The 22,254-nt window shown below is 39.0% G+C and overlaps 1 protein-coding gene across 8 annotated transcripts in view; it reads right to left on the reverse strand.

The window, feature by feature from the left end:
* The window catches only part of RIC8B (RIC8 guanine nucleotide exchange factor B), a 119,449-nt gene that overhangs the window by 91,504 nt on the left and 5,691 nt on the right, over window positions 1–22,254 (reverse strand). For all 8 annotated transcript variants that reach the window (XR_004059605.1, XR_004059608.1, XR_004059604.1 and 5 more), the window contains exon 2: window positions 17,985–18,032. Coding sequence is in view for 3 of the 8 variants with exons in the window: in XM_010381316.2 (XP_010379618.1) it covers window positions 17,985–18,032 (48 nt within the window). In the remaining 5 variants the exon portion in view is untranslated. The remainder of the gene's footprint in view (window positions 1–17,984; window positions 18,033–22,254) is intronic.

Below are 22,254 nucleotides of genomic sequence, written 5' to 3' on the forward strand. Positions count from 1 at the left end.
TTTGTAGTTAAGGCAGGCTCCCTTGGATGATGTTTCCCTGGCCTCTCAAGGTTATGTCTACACTCTTCTGTGATGAACGTCACTGGATACATATTCCACAAGGATCTAATTTTAGTTCTTAACTGGAGCTGAAGGTCAGCCACCTAAATCTGATAGTCCTTAACTACTGCCCTCTGTATAGAGCATGTGTATGTAGCGGGGAACAAGAGGTGCAGGTGTACATGCAGAAGATGAGGGTGATATTAAATTCTGAAATAAGCTTACTATAATTGTAGCTGGGACAATGTTGTCAGTTCCACAAGACAGACCTATTCAAAAACTGTAAACCACAAAAATACTAAATAGTTAATGACTTATTGCCAGAATTTTAAAATATGCTTTTAATAAAGGTTCTGGGAGGATTCTAGGGGTCAAATTTGAATTCTTTATAAAAAGCTAACATGGAGGTCTTCTAAAATGAATACTCATGCAGCTGAGTTCATGTAAAAGCTTAATATTATATACACTTCAGGGTTTTTCCTACTTGTAATATGGAAGGCAATGGTAATTCTCATTTTGTATTTAATGGATACTGTCGCTGAATGAGGCTGTATCTCACTTTCTAAATTTCATCTCTAACTTCCTTTCCCGCATATGTACATTTTTCAGTAATACAATCAATGTTATGTTATATATCACAGTGATCTGTCAAAAAAACTGAAAATAAAGTTCTGAGAAACAATTATTAAACAAGTTTGGCTCAAATTTCTTTGCTATTTAGCAATCCTGAGAAAGATACATCACATCATCAAGAGTTCATTAACAGGAAAGAGCTTAGGTGTAAATGGAAGCTTACAAAACCAATCAGCTGCCCTTTCTTTCTTGACAAGAAAGGTTTTATAAGCTTCCATTTACAAGCCTCCATTTTGAGGGCGAAAATGGGTGTGTCAAAACTTTCTATTTCTCTTCAAACACAGTACCAGCCAACTCTGCTTCTTCTACTACTTAAGTCTATTTTTCAGAAAGCCCTATTCTCCACTGCCCATGTGAAATGTATTTTAGTCTTCAAAGTTAGTATGTTGGCAAATACAGAAGTATCTTCATTTGTTTCAAATTAGAATTTACCAAATGAGAGAACATTATCTCATTTAATCTTTAGGGAGTTCTTAGCACAAGCTACTGTTTGACTACACAGTACACTAGCAAGGCTGCAAGATGAACACTGTCACAATAACATTTACCTCATATCTTGGTGGCTGATATAAATCCTGATCCTATAGCAGCCCCTTTGCTTCTTTACCTCTTTTAGTGAATCAAGTTCTTTCCTATATACAATCTCTTTGGAATTTCCTTACCTTGTCTCCAATACCATCTACTCCACAACACTCAATTACTCACTCTGAACTAGTTCCTCTATCTTTGAATCCCTGGTTTTCAGCTCTAGTAGCCCAAGCATGCACAAAACATAGTCAGGGACTCTGATGGTAAGCTAATATATGGACTGTATGTTTGTGTCCCATGCCCCCAGATTCATATGTTAAAGCTCTAACCCACAATGTGATAATATTAGCATATGGAGATGGGACTTTTGAGCAGTGATATGGTTTGCATCTGTGTCCCCCTTAATCTCATGTTGAAATGTAATCTCTGGTGCTGGAGGGTAGAATTACATGGTGGGAGGTGACTGGGTCATGGAGGCGGATTTTCCCCTTGGTACTGTCCTGAGTTCTCATGAGATCTGGCTGTTTAAAAGTGTGTAGCACCTCCCCCTTCTCTCTCTCTTCCTCCTGCTCAGCCACATAAGGTGTCTCACTCCCACTTTGCCTTCTGCCATGAGTAAAAGCTTCCTGAGGCTTCCCCAGAAAGATACTGCCTTGCTTCCTGTACAGCCTGTAGAACTGTGAGCCAATTAAACCTCTTTTCTGTATAAATTACCCAGTCTCAGGTATTTCTTTATAGCAGTGTAAGAACAAACTAATACAGAGCAAAGTAGGGTTAGGTGAAGTCATGTGGGTGGGGCCCTGATCTCGTGGGATTACTTCCCTTGTAAGAGACACCAAGAGTTTGTGTTCGTGCTGTGTAAATGCATACAAAGAAGTGGTCATGTGAGCACACAGTGACACGGCTGCTGCTCACAGGCTAGGAGAAAAGGCTTCGAAAGGAAACCTACCTTGACAGCATCTTGATCTTGGCTTCCCAGCCTTCAGAACTTAGAGAAATAAATTTCTGTCCTTTAAGTCACACAGTCTGTGGTATTTTGACAGCTCAATCAGACTAACATAGCCAAGAATAGGGGAAAGAGGGAAGTTAAGTTGTCTCAATGAGACAGCTGTGTGATTTCAGAGGTCTTCCAAGGCTTAAGAACACATTAATAATATAGCAGAAAAAGCACAGAAACAAAATATGTGGGTTCTTTCTAGTCCCTAGTTCTATTTTCTGAACCTGGATCTGGAGTAAATTGATCTCTCTGAAACTAAATTTCCTTATTTGTAAGACAGAAATTTATCTATCTCACATGCTTATGGCAATTATTTACATAGACAGCATATGAGAGACCCTATTATGAAGTATAAGGCATCTTATACATGACTTAATTGAAACAGTATAGTTGAAGTAAAAAAAGCACCTGGATTCAGACACCAGCTGTGCTCTGCCCCTGTGGCTAGGTAATCTTGGGCAAATTTCTTGAAATCACTTGATTTCACATTTCCTTAACTCTAAATAGACAGGGATAACTAGGGCTTATAAATATGAAATGAGATGATATATTAGAAACCTCTAGCATAGCGCTTGGCATAGAATAGGAGGTTGATGCACATTACATCATAAAGATGGCCAGATGAACAAACAGATCAAGAAACGCTAACAAGCACATTCTATGCAAGAAAAATACTGCTAGGAGTATTTTTGTTTGTTTACAAGCGTCTGCCTTTTAATGAAATGGTAAAGCCACTTGAGAAAGGGAAGTAGTGATGTTATAAAAAATAACACTGCAGGCCGGGTGCAGTGGCTCACACCTGTAATCCCAGCACTTTGGGAGGCCAAGGTGGGTGGATCACGAGGTCAGGAGATTGAGACCATCCTGGCTAACACGGTGAAACCCCATCTCTATAAAAATACAAAAAATTAGCTGGGCGTGGTGGCAGGCGCCTGTAGTTCCAGCTACTCGGGAGGCTGAGGCAGGAGAATGGCGTGAACACGGGAGGAGGAGCTTGCAGTGAGCCGAGATCGCGCCACCGCACTCCAGCCTGGGCCTGGGCGACAAGCGAGACTCCGTCTCAAAAAAACAAAAACAAAAACAAAAAACAAAAAAAAAACCTGCAATTTTTCTATTAATTCCATAGATTCTACAGTGTCCATTACTGACCACCTATGTACACTACCCCATTAGAGTAACATATCTGAAAATGTTCCCAATTTAAAATTTAAGTGCATGCAAATTATTCAAGAGAAATATATTCTAACTTAGTGACAAGATGTCTATGAGATATAAAAGAACATGACTCAAGTGTTTATAATATTAGGGATGCTGAACGTATGTAAAATGAATAAGAAATGTTCAATTTCAATATACAGCAATTTAAGCTATGTGCTAAAAGACTGAAGGAATAAACTATAGGGAATTTTGCCAGAGAAAGCTTTTTGATAAATGTGTTGGGCAGTAAGTGGGGGAAAAAAAATCATAAAGATTAAGTAGCAAAGAGGTGGAAAGCTAAGTCCAATAATGGACAACAGTGGCAAAGAGAAATATAGGTAAACTAGGACAAGCAAAGCAGATTTAGAGTTCATACAAGTAAAATTATTCTAACAATTAGGGCTATCTAAAATAAAGTACAATGGCTGCTGTAAGCTTTCCATTACCAAAAGTATTCAGTCAGGGTGATGATCCTTAGTGTAGGATGCCGTAGAAGGAATCATACTGTACTGGAAGACACTGTGGGTCCCTTACTACACTGTGAGTTATCTGAGGATAAGCCCTGCAAAGATCATCACTGAAGTCGGAAAAGAAGACAGAGGACCTGGTTTAAGTTCTAGCTTTTCTGCTCATTAACTCTGACCCTGGGTAAGTCAAGCTCCAGTTTTTTTTGTCTACAAATAGAGGAGTTGAGAACAGTGGAAATATCTGGTCAGCCAGGAAGTTTCAGGTCCCTATGAGTTTTCCTTCCATCAAAGATGTACAAATTTCTGCACTTTCCTCAGCATATGATCAAAATGTGAAAGGAAGAAAGAAGCTAGCTACTGAGAAAAGGAAACCTTACATTTTTGACAACAAAAAATAAATCCGAGGCATCAAAAGGATCTGCAACAAGCCTAAGTGTTATAAGTCCAGTACTACACAGCTATCTTCTTCACTAGTTACTCTATTCAGTCACTTACACTGGCAAGCATGATCTTCTGTTTTCTGTCAATGCTATAACTAGTTTAATGTCAAAGCTTTATATTCTTCATCAAATCTTACATTTTGGGTGCCTAAAATCAGGAAATAAATAGAATCGATTCATAAACTACACAACAGGTCAATCCAATTATTAATGATCGGCAGTATGGTGTAGCACATGGGTCTTGGAGTAAGGCTGCCTAAGCTCGAATCATGGCCTCCAACTTCCTTATTTTTGGCAAGTAATTTCTCTGCGTGCCTTTGTTTCGTCATCTGTAAAATACGCAAAATTCTACCTACTTTATAGCTTTGTTGTGAGGATTAAATGTTAACACCCAACAGTACTTGGAACTGATGGAAATAGAAGATACATAATCTACTACTATTTATTTTTAAAATAGCTTGAGATAAAATTCACATATTGTCAGGATCAGGATCAACTTGTTAAAGCATGCAATTCAATGGTTTTTACTGTATTCACACTTGTGCAACCATCCTTATTATCTAATTTTAGAACATTCTCATCATCCCCAAAAGCTCAAGATACCTATTAGCAGTAACTCCTGATTGCCCTCTTCCTCTAGCCCCTGGCAACAATGAATTTACTTTGTCACCATAGATTTGCCTATTCTAAAATTTTAAGTTAATAAAATCATACAATCTGTGGCCTTTTAAGTGTCTGGCATCTTTCGTGTAGCATGTTTTCAAGGTTCATCCATGTTGCAGCAGCATCAGTTAGTTTATTCCTTTGTATGGTCAAATATTTCATTGTATAGATATAACACATTTTATTTATCCACTCACCAGGTGATGGGCATATTTACATCTTTTGGCAATTATGAGTAATGCCATGAATATTTGTGTACACGTTTTCATGCGGATATATATTTCCATTTCTCTTGGGTAGACACCCAGGAGTGCAACTGCTTGGTCATATGGTAATTATTCAACCTTTTGAGGATCCACCAGACTGTTTTCCAAAGTGCTGCATCATACTACATTCCCACCAGCAGTGTACGGGGATTTTGATTTCTTCCAGTTCTTGTCCACACTTGTTATCTTACTTTTTTGTTTTAGCCATCCTAGTGGGTATGAACTGATATTTTATGGTGGTTTTGATTTGTATTTCCCTGATGACTAATGATATCCAGTATCTTTACTGACCATTTATATATCTTCTTTGGAAAAGTGTCTAGTCAGATCATTTGCCTATTTTAAGATTGAGTTGCCTTTGAGTTGTAAGAGTTATTTATATAGTCTAGATACATGTCTTTTATCAGACACAGGATTTGCAAACATTTTCTCCCATTCTGTGGGTTGTCTTTTTACTTTCATGATAGTATCTTTCAAAGCACAGAAGTATTTAACTTTGATGAAATCCAATTCATGTATTTTTTTCTTTTATTACTTGTGCTTTCGGTGTTACAGTGGATTACTTAAAGAAGTTTAAGAATCCACTGCCAAATCCAAGGACATGAAGATTTACCTTTATGTTTTCTCCTAAGAATTTTATGACTTTAATGCTTACATTTGGGTTTTTGATTCATTTGGAGTTAATTTCTGTATACAACATGAGGTAAGAATCCAGCTGCATTCTTTTACATGTGGCTACCTAAGTGTCATGGCACCATTTGTTAATATCTACATTTATACTCATAACAATACCAGCTGCCTTGATTATTACCACTTTGTAGCAATTTTTTCTTTTTAGACATGGGGCATCTCACTATATTGCCCAGGCTGGTCTCAAACTCCTAAGCTGAACAGACCCTCCCACCTCGGCCTCCCAAAGTGCTGGGATTATAGGCGTGAGCCACTGCTCTTGGCCCTGTAGTAAATTTCAAAATAAGGAATTGTGAATCCTCTGAGTTTGTTCTTCCTTTCAAGGTTTTTTTGACTACTCTGTGTCAAAAATTCATATGAATTTTAGAACTAGCTTGTCAATTTCTACGAAGAAGCCATCTGGGTTTCTAAAAGATATTGCTTTGAATCTGTAGATCAATATGAGGAGTACTGACATTTTAGCAATAGTAAGTCTTCTAATCCATGATCATGGGATTTTTTTCATTTATTTTAAGCTTCTCTAATCTCTTTTAACAATGTTTTACAGTTTTCAGAGTGTAAGTATGAGTTATATCCTTAGTCATTGTTCTAGGGCTTAGCATATATGCCTTATTAGAATCAACTCCAGATTTATACTAATTCCAGTGAGATATAGAAACATTCCTATATAGCACTATTGATACAGGAGTTAAGAAGAAATTACTTAGGCAGATAGTGAGGGTATGGAAGTCCTTGGCATGGTTTTCCTTTTAATGAAAAGCAGTCCCAAATTATTTTCCTTTCTAACAAAGAGCAGCCTGTAAAATCGAGCTGCAGACACACATGCCGGCAGCTGCGCCAATCATATTCAAGATGGTGGCTCCATCTTCCCTTCTCTTTGTCAGCCACATGTACATTAAGGAGCAGACAAGATAGTGCTGGCCAATGGGAAAGTTCATTTGCATAAGAAGAAGAAGGTGGGGCGGCCAGCCTTCCCCACACTATGTAAACATCATACCTGATGGAACCAATCTGTGAGCCCTATGTCAATCAGACATCACCTCCTCAAATCTGACTATAAAATCTGGCACATCCGCTGCTGGCTCCTTTTTCCTCTCAGAAGCCCCCTCTCTCTCACTAGAGAGGGAGCTAGTTTCCTTTCTCTTTCTTTTGCCTATTAGTCCTCCGCTCCTAAACTCTTGGTATGTGTCCATATCCTAAATTATCTTGGCGTGAGAAGACGAACCCTGGGTATTTACCCCAGACAACGTAGCCACTTCACTATCCCTTCCCCCTTTTTCTATAATATTATTGTTATATACATCTATAAACATTACAAATCCAATAATACATTATTATAATTATTACTTTATAATTTTGTCTTTTAAAGAAGCTAAAGGAGAACAAGTATACATTTATAGCTTTTGATATATTAGCCTTCTTATTTATCGTTTCTGGTTTTCTTGATTTGTTCTTGTGGATACTAGTTACCATCTGGATTTGCTTCCTTAGTTCAGTACAGCTTTGCTCCCATTCACCATTGTGCTGTTTTTGGCAAGTGTATTACATTTCTCTATATTATCGACTGAACATTATATACATATTGTTTTATAAAAATGCTTTTAAAATCAATCAGTTAAGAGAAAATAGGATAATTATGTATTAATACTGACTTTTACAATTACATAATTAGCTTTACAGGTACTCTTTATATATTCATGTGGATTCAAAGTACTGTTTAGGGTTACTTGCTTTCAGTCTGAAAAACGTGTTTTAGTAAGTCTTGTAAGGTGAGTCAGCTAGCAACAAATTCTTTCAGTTTTTTATTTATCTGAAAATGTCTTTATCTCCCCTGCAGTGTTAAAAGATAGCTTTACTAGATATAGGATTCTCAGATAAGGTTTCCTCTTTAGGCACTTTGAAAATGTTATCCCACTGACTTACATTTCTGATGAGATGTCGGCTGTGAATCTTACTGACCTTCCCTTGTAGTGATGAGTCATTTTTCTCTTGCTGTTTTCAAGATTTTCTCCTTGTCTTTGGCTTTTAGCATTTTTACTATGATGTATTTATGCATCTCTTTGGGTTCACTGAACTTCCCGGATATGTAGGTTTCCAATAAATTTGGGAAGTTTTGAACCATTATTTCTTCAAATATATTTTTCTTCTCCTCTCTTTCTCTCTCCTCTCCTTCTGGTATTCCCGTTATGTATAGGTTGGTGTGTAAATGTTATTCCACAATTCTCTAAGGCTCTCTTCGTTTTTCTTTATTCTGTTCTTTGCCTTGAATATTCTCTATTGCTTCAGGTTTGCTTATTCTTTCTTCTGCCAATTCAAATCTACTGTTGAGCCCCTTCGGTGAATTTTTATTTCAGTTATTGTATTTTATTCAACTCCAGAATGTCTATTTGGCTCTTTTTAAAAATAATTTCTATCTCTGTATTGATTTCTCCATTTTATGTGACTTCATTACATCTGTTACTTCTTTAATCATGGTTTCCTTCAGCTCTCTGAATATATTTATAATGGCTACTTTGAAGTCTTTGTTAAATCCAACGTCTGGTCACTCATACAAGCAGTTTTTGGTGCCTGCTTCCCTCCCCCACTCCCACCCTACCCTGTGGAAACTGGACATCTTGTAACAACTCTAGGTATTTGCACTCCCTTCCACCCACCTTCTCCAGGACTTGCTATTGTATTTGTTTATTTGTTTAGTGACTGGCCCAATTATCTTAGCAGTCAATTCTCCCTGTCCTTCCTCAAAGTGTGAAGCCCTAATGTTGCACCTCATGGGGCACACCACTGGGTATGCCCACAGCTGCCCTGGCATGACAGTGGATTTGGCAGGCCCCTCTGACTTTCTCTTTTCCTGACCACACACAGCTGTTATGTGTCACTAATTGCTGGTTGACTGATCAACTGTCTTCAAAAATGTCCTGGGGCAAAAATTGCTCCACAAACAGATCCAGTCTTTTGAAGGGATAGTTTCTCCCAGCTACCATTTTCCTCCTTTCTCTCTAGCAGTCTAGCCCAGTTACCCCATTCCTCCTAGCAAAGTAGCTGGACTTTGGGTTAACCTGTATCTCCAATGACTGTGTTAATGTCACCCCAAGTGACCTTCATCACAACCTGCACCCTTAGGCATGAACTTCTCCATATTCTGTGCAAATGAAGTCAGTTCCTTTGACGAGGCATTCAGCACTCTCTTTTATGAGGTTTGCTTCTTCCCCTGGACAAAATTTCTGAGCCCTGGTGCTGATGTTGGGGGCAGAGGCAATGGTATGCTTCTGTGTGACATCCCCACTTTAGGACTGACAACTCAATTGAAGTAAAGGTACAGCAACCCTAGATCTCCTTGGTTTGCTTTTCCTGGGGTGGAACCATGTTCCACCACCACAATGACTGTGGCCCCAGTATTCTCAGCAGTGCCACACCCAAGGTACAGCTGCTATCCTATGAGGAAGGGCAGAATGGAAGGAGGGAAGACCCACCTCTCAGCTACACTTATCCAGAATTTAGTTTCAGCAACAGGTAGTTGGGGGCAGGATGAGAAATGCCGACATTCTGTCACTTCTGTGAAGACAGCACTCCAACTGGGACTAGAGGGAAAGAAATTCTATATTCTTCCCTGTACCAGTTTGGAGAAGAGTTTCCATCTCACTTAGCCAAGAGAAGAGAGGGAGAACAGGTCTTGGTTCAAATAACACAGACTTTCACTTTCCTTGCTTTTTTCCCTTAGAGATAGGGTCTCACTCTGTCACCCACGCTGGAATGCAGTGGCATGATCATAGCTCACCACAGCGTCAGACTCCTAGACTCAAGCAATCCTCTCTCCTCAAGCCACCCAAGTAGCTGGGATTACAAGCGTGAGACCCAGCATCCGGCCCACTTTTCTTACTTTTAGATTTTCTTCAATAGGTGTTTCTTCATTGACTCTATGCCTTTGGGACTATTTCCAGACTTTAAATGGTTGTTCTTAAAAATAATTTTTACCAGTTCCATTAGGGAGTAGATCTGTAGAGGTCCTCACACTGCCATGGCTGGAAGTGGAACTTCTTGATGAAATCTCTATATGAGAAAATGCACCTGAAACTCTAAAGTACAAATCAGAGATAGTATTCTCATTATCCCAGACAGAAATCTTAAAAAGTGATCCAAAGATCATGTATAGACTGCCATACATATGGCTTACTAAGTCAGGGCTGTCCTGTCCTTGCTTTCTAGATTTACTCCTCCAATGCCATGGCAAAACATCTAAAACTAAAAGTGGAATTTGGAATGAAGTTTAAATCGTTTTTTTGACCTACTGTGAGGCATTCATCCTGTCCTATGATACAACTTAGACCTTCTAAGTCAAGTCTTGTGTCAGATTCCAGCTGGAAAGGAACTTTAAAAAGTAAAAGGTATGGATGCACTTTTGGTATTGTGTGCAATTATTTTAAAGACATGAAGATGTTGAAAATTATTGGTTTCTAAGTGAGAACTGTACTTGCACTATGCATCAAAACATTCCCTCAAGCCAAGACATCAAATAAATTTTGAGTCAAATTTGCAAAGCATACAAACCTTATTTTGTTTTAGTAAAAACTGGAGTGTGACAATTTCAAATGACCAAAATAAGGGCAAAAGGCTTTTAGAACAAGCATCCATTCCTCAAGCTATTCCAAAGCATGGATTCACAGTCTAGGATTAATGATTCTATCTTGGCACATATTCCTTGGGGGACTCTAATATAGAAATTTACCCATTCATCTTCTATAGTCCACAATGGCAAGCCTCGGCATGCATCTATAACTGAGAAAGTGCCAAACCAAACACCATGGACAAAAAGCCAACTTAGGAGCCAAGGCCTAACACAAGGCCAGGAATATAGGATTTAATGAAAAAATATTTGTGGATCACAGAGATCTCTAATATGCTAAATACATTCATGTCTGGGGGGAAAAAAAGAAAAAAGTATTTGAAATGGCAGAATGAACTTTTGTGTTTATAATATATTTCACTCCATAAACTGGCTCTGCAGATACTACTACCCCAAACTCAGTAAGTTTTTTATGCTCTCCCAAAAGGAATACGTAAGGTAATCAAGAAGGCCAATTTTAGAGAAAAGATATGATTTGAAAAAAGAAGTATTAGTCCTTCGCTTATAACTCCAATCATGCTATTATGAGTATATTGTAATATAATTATATAATGAACCTATGCTTATATCATTATAATCTATTGTAATATAAAAGAACAGTTTAAAAAACAGAAAAGAAAAATATCCACAGTAATAACTATTCAGGTGGCTGCCATTTATCTCCTTGTCATCATTTTTTCTTTGTATGGTTTTTATCAGTTTTACATGGCTGTGATCATACTGTATGCATACTTTTGCACTGTATCCTGCTTTTTCAGTGAACAACATGAGCTGTGCTTGGGATTCTGCTTTACAGCTAAAATAATATACAACACAAAACCAAACAATATGTACAAGTCACAGGAATTGTGGCCTCAACTCACTCACCAAGTTCTTTTCATTCATTTAACAAGCATTTATTATAGGTGCCTATTTTGCTGAAAATATAAAGTAAGCCAGAGTTCTTGTCCTCAAAGAGCTTGCAATCTCAACTTGGCAATTACCTTATGGCTTCAGAGAAACATGGGCTGTGTGAATTTGAAGGTAATAAACTATGCTTGATATTTGGTTACTTCTAACTTCACGCTTTTGAGGAAAATTACTATATACACAAAGATTTATCTCAAGACAACTGAAATTTTCCACATTTGATAAGGTTGTATTCTTACATACGAAAGAGCTGGAAATCTTTTAATCATTTTATGATATGTCTCTTTCAAAACTGATTGCAATTAGTACTCTTTATTGGTTTTGAGGTCAGTTTTGTTTTAAAGCTTTTTGTTTAAGAGCTTTCATTTCCTCAACATGTGAATTTTCAGATTACTCATCATACCCTCCCCCCAATCCTACATATTTGCATGACATATTTGTTTATGTGCTGGTAGATAATCACAGCCTACCAATTTAGGTACAGAATATAAAGCAAATGCTTCAATAAACACAGGTGCTTATATCTAAGTATACAATGATCTGCATGCACCTGGAACTATTTGCATTATATGCACAAACATTAGCCGTTGTATCTGACTTTACTTCTCTAGCAAAATTTAAGCACTTCTAGTTGGTAATTTCCTTTGCTATCTTCCAACTTAAGTCTAGTTACCTAAATGGTTTCTCAAGGTATGAAATGAGAGAAAACAAGGTACTAGATCATAATTTCAAGCTTTCTGAAATACACCTCAATGGTAATAAGAGGGAGCTATGGAGCAGTGCGCAGTGAAGGAGCTGCACATAATAGATAATCTGCTGTCTATGTAAGGCTGAACCACTAGTGGTGTGAGTGTTAGCAAGCTGTCATTCACATGAGCCTCAGTTTCCTTATTCATAAGATAGGAATGGTGATATTCTTACCATACTTACAGCACTATCAGTAAGAAGCAAATCTTTGTAAAACTGCAAAACACTATATAAGTGTCAGGAATTAGGTCTAAGGATCATTAATTTATAATTACCTCTCAAAAAGCATAGAATAATCAAGTTTTTTTTTTTTTTTTTTTTGAAGGGCACTGTTCCCTTACACTTACTTCTAAGTTGTCACAAATATTTTTCATATAAGGGGGGGGGGGGGTAGTTTTTTTCAAAGAGATAGCAATGTAGTTTACCAAAAAATGTCCTGCTGTCCTCCAAAAACACATTTAGGAAAGAGAACTAGGGGAGTGATATGGTTTGGCTGTGTCCCCACCCAAATCTCATCTTGAATTGTACTCCCATAATTCCCACATGTTGCGGGAGGCACCAGGTGGGAGATAATTTGAATCATGGGGGCGGTTTCCCCCAAACTGTTCTTGTGGTAATAAACCCATCTCATGAAAGCTGATAGGTTTATCTCATTCTCTCTTGCCACCACCATGTAAGAAGTACCTTTTGCCTCCCACCATAACTTTGAGGCCTCCCCAGTCATGTGGAATTTTAAGTCCAATTAAACTGCTTTTTCTTCCCCGTCTCAGGTATGTCTTTATTAGCAGTGTGAAAATGGACTAATATGTTGAGTTGGTACCAGTAGAGTGGGGTGTTGCTGAAAAGATACCCGAAAATATGGAAGCAACTTTAGAACTAGGTATCATCAGGCAGAGGCTGGAACAGTTTGGAGAGCTTAGAAGACAGGAGAATGTGGGAAAGTCTGGAACCTCCTAGAGACTTGTTGAATGGCTTTGACAAAAATGTTGATAGTGATAAGAATAAGGTCCAGGATGAGGTAGTCTCAGATAGAGATGAGGAACTTGTCGCGAAGTGGAGCAAAGGTGACTCTTGTCATGTTTTAGCAAAGGGACTGGCGGGATTTTGCCCCTGCCCAAGTTCAAAGAGGAACTTTGAACTTGAGAGATGATTTAGGATATCTGCAAAAGAAGTTTCTAAGCAGCAACGCATTCAAGAGGTGACTTGGGTGCTGTTAAAAGCATTCCACTTTAAAAGGGAAACAGATTATAAAAATTCAGAAAATTTGTAGCCTGATGATGCAGTAGAAAAGACAAACCCATTTTCTGAGGAGAAATTCAAGCTGGAGCCAAATGTTAAGCCCCAAGACAATGGGGAAAACGTCTCCAGGGCATGTCATAGGTCTTCATGCAGCCCCTCCCATTATAGACCTGGAAGCCGAGGAGGGAAAAATGGTTTCATGGGCTGGGCCCAGTGCCCCCATGCTGTATGCAGCCTAGGGACTTGGTTCCCTGAGTCCCAGATGCTCCAGCCATTGCTAAAAGGGCTAAGGGACAGCTCAGCCCATGGTTTCAGGGGGTGCAAGCCCCAAACCTTGGCAGCTTCCAGTGGTGTTGAGTCTCCGGGTGCACAGAAGTCAAGAATTGAGGTTTGGGAACCTCCACCTAGATTTCAGAAGATGTATAGGAAGGCCTGGATGCCCGGGCAAAAGTTTGCTGCAGGGGCAGGGCCCTCATGGAGAACCTCTGTTAGGGCAGTGCATAATGGAAATGTGGGTTCAGAGCCCTCACAGAGTCCCTACTGGGACATCGCCTAGTAGAGCTGTGAGAAGAGGGCCACCATCCTCCAGACCCCAGAATGGTAGATCACTGACAGCTTGCACCGTGCGCCTGGAAGAGCCACAGACACTGAACACCAGCCTGTGAAAGCAGTCAGGTGTGGAGCTATACCCTGCAAAGCCACAGGCGCGGAGCTGCCCAAGACTATGGCAACCTACCTCTTGAATCAGCATGACGTGGATGTGAGACACGAAGTCAAAGGAGATCATTTTGGAGCTTTAGAATTTTACTACCTTGCTGGATTTCAGACTTGCATGGGCCCTGTAACCCCTTTGTTTTGGTCAATTTCTCCCAATTGGAATGGTTGTACTTACCCAATGCCTGTACCCCCATTGTATCTAGGAATTAACTAGTTCACTTTTGATTTTACAGGCTCATAGGCAAAAGGGACTTGCCTTGTCTCAGATGAGACTTTGGACTTTTGGGTTAACACTGAAATGAGTTAAGACTTTGTGGGAATGTTGGAAAGGCGTAATTGGTTTTGAAATGTGAGAACATGAGATTTGAAGGGGCCAGGGACAGAATGATATGGTCTGGCTCTGTGTCCTCACCCAAACTTCATCTTGAACTGTACTCCCATAATTCCCACGTATTGTGGGAGGAGCATGGTGGGAGATAATCTGAATCATGGGGAGGTTCCCCCATACTGTTCTTGTGGTAGTGAATAAATCTTGCAAGATCTGATGGGCTTATCAGGGGTTTCCACTTTTGCATCTTCCTTATTTTTTTCTCTTGCCGCCACCATGTAAGCAGTGCCTTCTACCTCCCACCATGATTCTGAGGCCTCCCCAGCCACATGCAATTCTAAGTCCAATTAAACCTATTTTTCTTCCCAGTCTCAGGTACATCTTAATCAGCAGTGTGAAAATGAATACAGGGAGCAAACGAATTGGGCAGTAATGTGAGTTCTTTTATTTTCTGAGTAGGCTTAAGGTACAGAAATGCCTATAATTCTCTATGTCTCTCCATTAAGAACGTGAAAAGCTTATTCAGGTATACATCCTTCTGAGCTGTGCAATAGTTCTGATGCTGAAGTCTAAAAAAAGCCTTAGGCACGAAAGAGTCACAAATGGTTTTAACCCCTGGAGACTTCACAGAAATGGATTTGTTTGCCGATGTTTTTCCATTAATGAAGATTACCTGGCTAGGTCCCTAATGACATTTGTTCATAACAGACCTCCCAGGAAGCAGAAACCTGCACACTATAACTGGTAATAAGCACTATACAGTAGTTACTCTCTCCAGAAATCTAAAACTCAGAAAAAGACAGTACTTTGAAAATGTTAGTTTTTTCTACGACCCTATTGGAAATAAACACATTGTATTAATAACTGTGTAAGAAATTTCTCCCTTTCACCTGAAATTTATATGGGGTAGGAGACTCTGTCTTAATATACTTATTTTTACCAGTAAAAGCACTACCAGACTCTAATGTCAGATTTCTAAGGCACCATGAATCTATGGATATAGTATGGATTTTCTCAATGAAATTAAATGGCAGCTGGCTTCCTAGCCTGAATACTTATCATGAATTTGTCAAACAACATGTTCTTTTTAACACCTTGCTTCTTTTTTTTTCACTCTTTCATTAGCACACACAGTGAATCTCTTTTTTACTACATCATAATATTCCATAAGGTAAATGAGCCACAGTTTCTTTAAACACTCCTTAAATGCTGGACACTTGTTTCCAATCTTTTGCTATTATGTACAATGTTTCAATGAATAACTTTGTTTACTTAGGGTTCAATCTATCTGCAGAATAGATTTCTAAAAGAGACACTGCTTGGTGAAAGAGTAAAATGCATCTGCAATTTTGGTAGACACTGACAGTTTCTTCTCCATAGGGACTGTGCCATTTTGGACTCCCATCAGATATATGAGTATTTATTTCCTACAGACCATCTATAAAAATATACACTGGGCTGAACGTGGTGGCTCACACCTGTGATCCTAGGACTGTAGGAGGTCAAAGTGGGAGGATCCCTTGAGGCCAGCCTGAGCAACAGAATGAGAGCCTGTCTCTACAAAAAACTGAAAAATTAGCTGGGCATGGTGGCACGTACCTGTATTCCTAGCTACTCAGGAGCCTAAGGCGGGAGGATCACTGAAGCCCAGGAGTGTTATAGTGGACCACGATCATGCCACTGCACTTCAGCCTGGGCAACGAAACAAGATCCTCTCTCTGATTAATTTATATACTTTATATACACACACACACACACACACAGAGACATAGAATACACATGCCTGGAGCTCACCTCCCAAATCCCCACTCAGTAGATAAGAGATTGGGCCTGAGCAGGGCTATTTTGAAAAAGCTCTCCAAAGAGCATATCCCTGGTTGAGAATCCCTGTTCTAAAAGGTATTCTAGTCTTGGTTACATTGTTCAAATCCAAAAGAAAGTCAGAGTTAAACCTTAATCTACAAAATTTATATTTCATGGTCACTCATCCAATAAATATTTTCTGAGTGCCTATTACGTGCTGGGCACTCCAAATGTCAAGTGTATAAAGATACCAGTGTCTAACATCAACAGATATATAATTAAGAAACAAGGCATAAATATTAATATTAGAGATTTATACAGAGTATCATGAGAATATTGAAGAGGTACTTCACCTTAACTGGAATGTCAAAGGAGGCTTGTTGAAGGAGGTGCCCCTGAGGTGAGTAGGGATTCACCAGGTGAGAAAAAGAAGAGGTGTACAAGAGGGAGAGAGCATTCTAGGTAGAAAACAATATACTGCAAAAGTAGTACGCAAGAAACAGAAGGGATGCGGATGTGTGTGTAACTGGAAACATTTTCTATTCCTAAAACATAAAATACAAGGGAGAGAAAAGAAATAAGCTGTGAAAGTAGGCATATAGCAGATCACTGAGCACCCAGCATGTCATGTTAAGAAGCTTGACGTTCATTCTGTAGGCAAAGAAAGTCACTGAAGGGATAGACGAAGGGTTTTAAGGCTAAGGATGACATGGTCAGATTGCTATTTTAGATTTATGGATGTCAATCTATTAGAAAAGCGTGTAACTGGAAAACAAAAGAACAGTCAGGAAACTGATGCAGTAATCAGATGTAGGCCTGAATTAGGGCAGAGGTTAAGGAGAAAATGGATGGAAGAAATCTGAAAAGGTAAAATGAGCAGGACACTGATATTAGATATGGGGATACAGGTGAACGGAGGAGTGATTTCAAGGCACTGTCAACCCACTATTTGCAAAATACTGGATTTAAGCTATTTTTCTAGCAGCAGTGATAGATTTACACTGATTCAGTCATACCGTCTTGTTTGATTTTGGCATTTGTATGGCCAAGGATAGATGTATGGAGTATAGCAAGACACAAAGGCAGGGCCGGGCATGGTAGCTCACACCTGTACTCCCAGCACTTTGGGAGGTTAAGGCAGGAGGATCACTTAAGGCCAGAAGTTCAAGAGACCAGAATGGGCAACATGATGAGACCCCATCTCTACAAAAAATTTAAAGATGGGCATGGTGGTGTGTGTCTGTAGTTCTAGCTACTGGGAGGCTGAGGCAGGAGGACTGCTTGAGCCCAGGAGTCTGGGGTTACAGTGAGCCACTGCACTCCAACCTGGGTGACAGAGCGAGACCTTGTCTCAAGCTAAGCTTTACAATATTAGCAATGGATTTTGGGCAACCTGGAGTCTTGCCACTAAACAGTCAGTCTTTGGGAGTGAGTAGATCTGGGGGGAGTCTCCTCTGAATCCCTCCCACTCCCGATTTATACAAGTGTAAATAGTCCTGTGAGGACAAAGGAGGAAAGAGTTACATGTAATCCAAACTAAACCTAACCTAACCTTTCTTCTCAGGGTTCCTAAAAAATAAAATGAAGGGAAATAAGAAACCAATCAATAACCATCAGATGAAAACATGACCACTGCTTAGAAAGTCCATGAATGAAATACACATACACATAAACATTCACAGAGTAACACCAAGACTTACCTTTCTTTTATCTTCATCTGTTGATTCAAATTTGAAAGTAGCCCTATGCTGAGGGGGGAAAAAAGGGAAACAATGTCATTTTAAATACATGTATTTTTTAATTTTGGCTATGTTTAATAGTATCTAAACTAACGTCCCTGTAAAAAAATGTTGCCTTCCCATATCTCAATATTCTTATTAAAGTAAGGGAGACAGGCATGTAAACAAATAGTTATAAAGCAGTGTGAAAAGACTACAGTAGAAATATACACAAAGGAGCACAGCGAACCAAGCCACTAACTGCCCAGGAAAATCCAGAATGGCTTTCACAGAATACAGAATATTTGTGCTGGATCTCGAGGGATAAACAGGAGTTTGCCAGAGGCAAATGGAATGCATTCCAGGAACAAAAACAAAGTCTCGAATGTGTGAAACTATATGATATATTGGTGAAATAAGCAACTTTGTGAGACTGGAACACAGGACATATGTTTGGGGTGGGGCATGGAGGAAGATGAGAATGGAAAAGTAGACTGGACGGTGATTTGGAAGGGCCTTCCAATGTTGCTGAGTTTATACTTTCTTTTTCATATGCAATAAGAAATCATCAGAGAATTGTGGATAGGGAAGACTTGATAGTTTGATATTTCAGAAAAATAGTTCAATAAAAATAAGAATTTAAATCATGGTGGCTCTACCACTTACTAGCTGTGACCTTGAGCAAGTAAACTCTCTGGAACCGGGCTTCTCATCTGAAAACAGGGGGTACCTAGTTCACAGAGAGATCGTGACATTTAAAAAAGCTAAGGCGCCGGGCGCGGTGGCTCAAGCCTGTAATCTCAGCACTTTGGGAGGCCGAGACGGGCGGATCACGAGGTCAGGAGATCGAGACCATCCTGGCTAACATGGTGAAACCCCTTCTCTACTAAAAAATACAAAAAACTAGCCGGTCGAGGTGGCGGGCGCCTGTAGTCCCAGCTACTTGGGAGGCTGAGGCAGGAAAATGGCATAAACCCAGGAGACAGAGCTTGCAGTGAGCTGAGATCCGGCCACTGCACTCCAGCCTGGGCGATAGAGCGAGACTCCATCTCAAAAAAAAAAAAAAAAAAAAAAAAAAAAAGCTAAGGCATGTATATCACGATCTCATTGCTGGCAAGTAGGAATACTCAGTAAATATCAGGGTTATAATGATGATGATGCCAATGATTATGAGGAAAAAATAACTGGAAAGGCAGAGAGTGTCATGACTCTTCTGCAATGATTGGTAATACTATATTTTCTACTCTGTAGCTGAAGTAAAGGAGAATAGAAGACAGAATAAGTTGGCTTGCCCGTGATCACAGAAAGAACAGTGGTACCCCAAAAACAGAGCACAGAATTCCTCATTCTCCTCTGAAGTTTTATTCAGGAGAACCAAGTACTCTTAAGAATTCTAAGCTTTCCTACTAAAAAAAAAAATCTCCACCGAAAATCTCTCTACTTTTTTCTTTCTCTCATTAGCCACAATGACAAATATTTACTGGCAACCCACCAGGAGTGAAGTACACCAAGTACTAAAGATATCATCATTACAGGTGGTTCTGTGTTGACATCTTTGTAGAAGCAGCAATTTTTTAAATTAAAGAAGATGGAGAAATGTTGGCAGAAAAGAAGTTCTGAATGTAAGAAATGATCAGAGGGAAGACTCAGAGGTAGGAGACAGTGGCCATTTGAGGGAGGGAGGCTGTCTCGAATATGGATACAAAACAATTAAAATGAATGAAGTCAGGTGGTAAGGGCATGGATTTTAAAATTTATACCTGAACTGGCAAACAGGTGACAGGCAACCAGGGGAAGACTATGACGGAGGTGTGACCAGCATTCTGGAAGAACATTTTGGACAGTAGCTCACAGGCCAGATTAAAGGAAAGCAAGACTAAGGACATAATGCCCTGTGAAGAATGGACATCAATAATCCAGGTATGATACTCCTGGTGGCAGTATAAACTGACATAAATCTTAAAAGAGAAAGTGATTTGGCAACAACACATATTAGAAGCCATAAAAATATTCACACTCTTTGACCCAGAACTCCTACTCCTAGGAATTTATCCTACTGATCTAGAAGGAGAGAATAATTATATGTGTATCACTGCAGTGTCATCCAATATTGTGGAGGAAAAAAAGCGAGAACTGGAATAACCAACAGGAGACTGACGGAATGTTGTGCATGTGACAATATTCTATTATACATATTATATTCACCTGACAAAATATTATGTACCAATTTTTTACAAAGAAGACTCATTGTTGGTATATTGTTTTCATAATTAAAAAAATAAAATGGATAAGTAATGAATAAAGCATAAGAAAAAGAAGGAAGGAGGAGAGGAAAGAAAGATTGTAAATCTGAGGGCTATACTTGGAAATGTATAGACCTGAGGTTTAGTGAAAATTAACATTAGACTTAAAAGTGCCAGATTATCAGGTTAAAGTTGTAAACTAAAGTTTCATAAAGGTTCAATACAAATGAAAATAATTGCACTAAGAAACCAAGAAAGCCTATTTTTTTGCCATTATAAGTAAAATGCTAATTTCATAAATTATCTGGAATAAATGTACCTACTTGTTAATATAATGGTTCTTCTAAACTTTTTTTTGGCATTTATGGTAAGGGGACAGAAAAATAAATTGTATTTTGGAAAGACACTCAGTAAATTATAAAAGTGTCTTTTATACAGTTCCTACGTAGAATTAATCTTTTAAGGTGGGAATTCAGAATAGTACCAAGGTCTAATTATTCTGTTGCTCTAAATTAGAAAATACAATGGTATGTGAGGCACTACAAATTGAATCTGGAATGTGCCAATCTATTCAGAAGCTCAAACGTCTAAGACTGTTTGGATCCAACAGATGTTGGCTTCTATAAACCTGGGTTCTTTTATCCAACTTAGATCGTACTTAATTGATTCAGTACCCCATCTTTATTCTCTCCCCTTTCTAAGGCTGAAATGGGGAAAAAGAAAACAAGCATTTCCAGCTGTACATATATTTCCTAGCCAAGAGTAAGCCATCTCACCTTCTCTACATGCTTAATTTCCAGAGAAAAAGGAGCAAAAAAATCAAATATAAAGAGTTAAACTGGTCGGGCATGGTGGCTCACACCTGTAATCCTAACACTTTGGGGGGCCGAGGTGGACAGATGGCTTGAGCCCAGGAGTTTGAGACCAGCCTGGGCAACACGGCAAAACCCCATTTCAAAAAAAAAAAAAAGAGTTAAACCATGTTCAATTTAGAGACCAAGCAAGCTAACAACTCAGTGACACACCAGACTCATTATGACTCTCACCGCAGGTTTCATACCCTATGAATAAGCTCTAAAAAGCTCAGGATCAGGAGTCAGACAACCTTGAGTTTGAGTCCAGTCTTACTGCTTACTAAAAGTGTAAACTTGGCCAAGTTATTCAACTTTACTACCTATCAAGTTTTCCTTATCTTTTTATAAGCATGGCACCTTGCACATAGTAGTGTTCAATGGCTACTACTGTTACTATTGAATAACCTACGGTGTGGTGTCTGGTCAAATATTGACCTATTAGAGAGCTAGGAGTAATTTCATAGATTTCTAAAGATATACTCAAACAGTACTACTACATGGGAATAAACCTAATTGGGGTGGTGTTTGTTGTGCTGTTTCATGAACAGAGATTGCTTCTATAACTAAAATCAGAAACAGATTAGATAACACAATCTGGACATAGGAACAAAGTATAACAAAGGAACAGCCCACTAAACATGCTTCTCTGCAAAAACCCACAGAGTAAACTCAAAGAGTCAGAGCACAACTTCCAAAGTAGAAAACAAAAAGTCCTCTTACATGGTCTTGGATATTTACATATTTTATTCAAATGTAGAGGCTATATTTATAGAACTGTCCCAATATTAGGTTTCTATCAATCAGGTTCTTCCAGCACATGAATTAAGACCTCACTGCAAGCAGTCTTGTTTTCTTCTCCTATGAGGACTACTACTAGAGACCTAGCTATCTGTATCTTAAATACCTTTCATTTGGCCAAAAACTTGCCATACTTCAAAACTGGAATCCTGTTGGAATTTGCTATGTATGGGGTAATCATATGTCCAGGTGGCCTGTAGGGCCACCAAGCCACCTCTCTGGTTATCATCATAGTTGATGAGTCATCTATTAAATGAGGGGGTTGGGCCCTATTAACTTTGAGTTTCCTCTAACATAAAATATCCTGTGCTGTAAGGAATCCAGGTATGGAGGTATGACACTACTCCATACCTCAGG

The sequence above is a fragment of the Rhinopithecus roxellana genome, chromosome 10, assembly GCF_007565055.1.
Source record: "Rhinopithecus roxellana isolate Shanxi Qingling chromosome 10, ASM756505v1, whole genome shotgun sequence".
Classification (NCBI taxonomy): Eukaryota; Metazoa; Chordata; class Mammalia; order Primates; family Cercopithecidae; genus Rhinopithecus; species Rhinopithecus roxellana.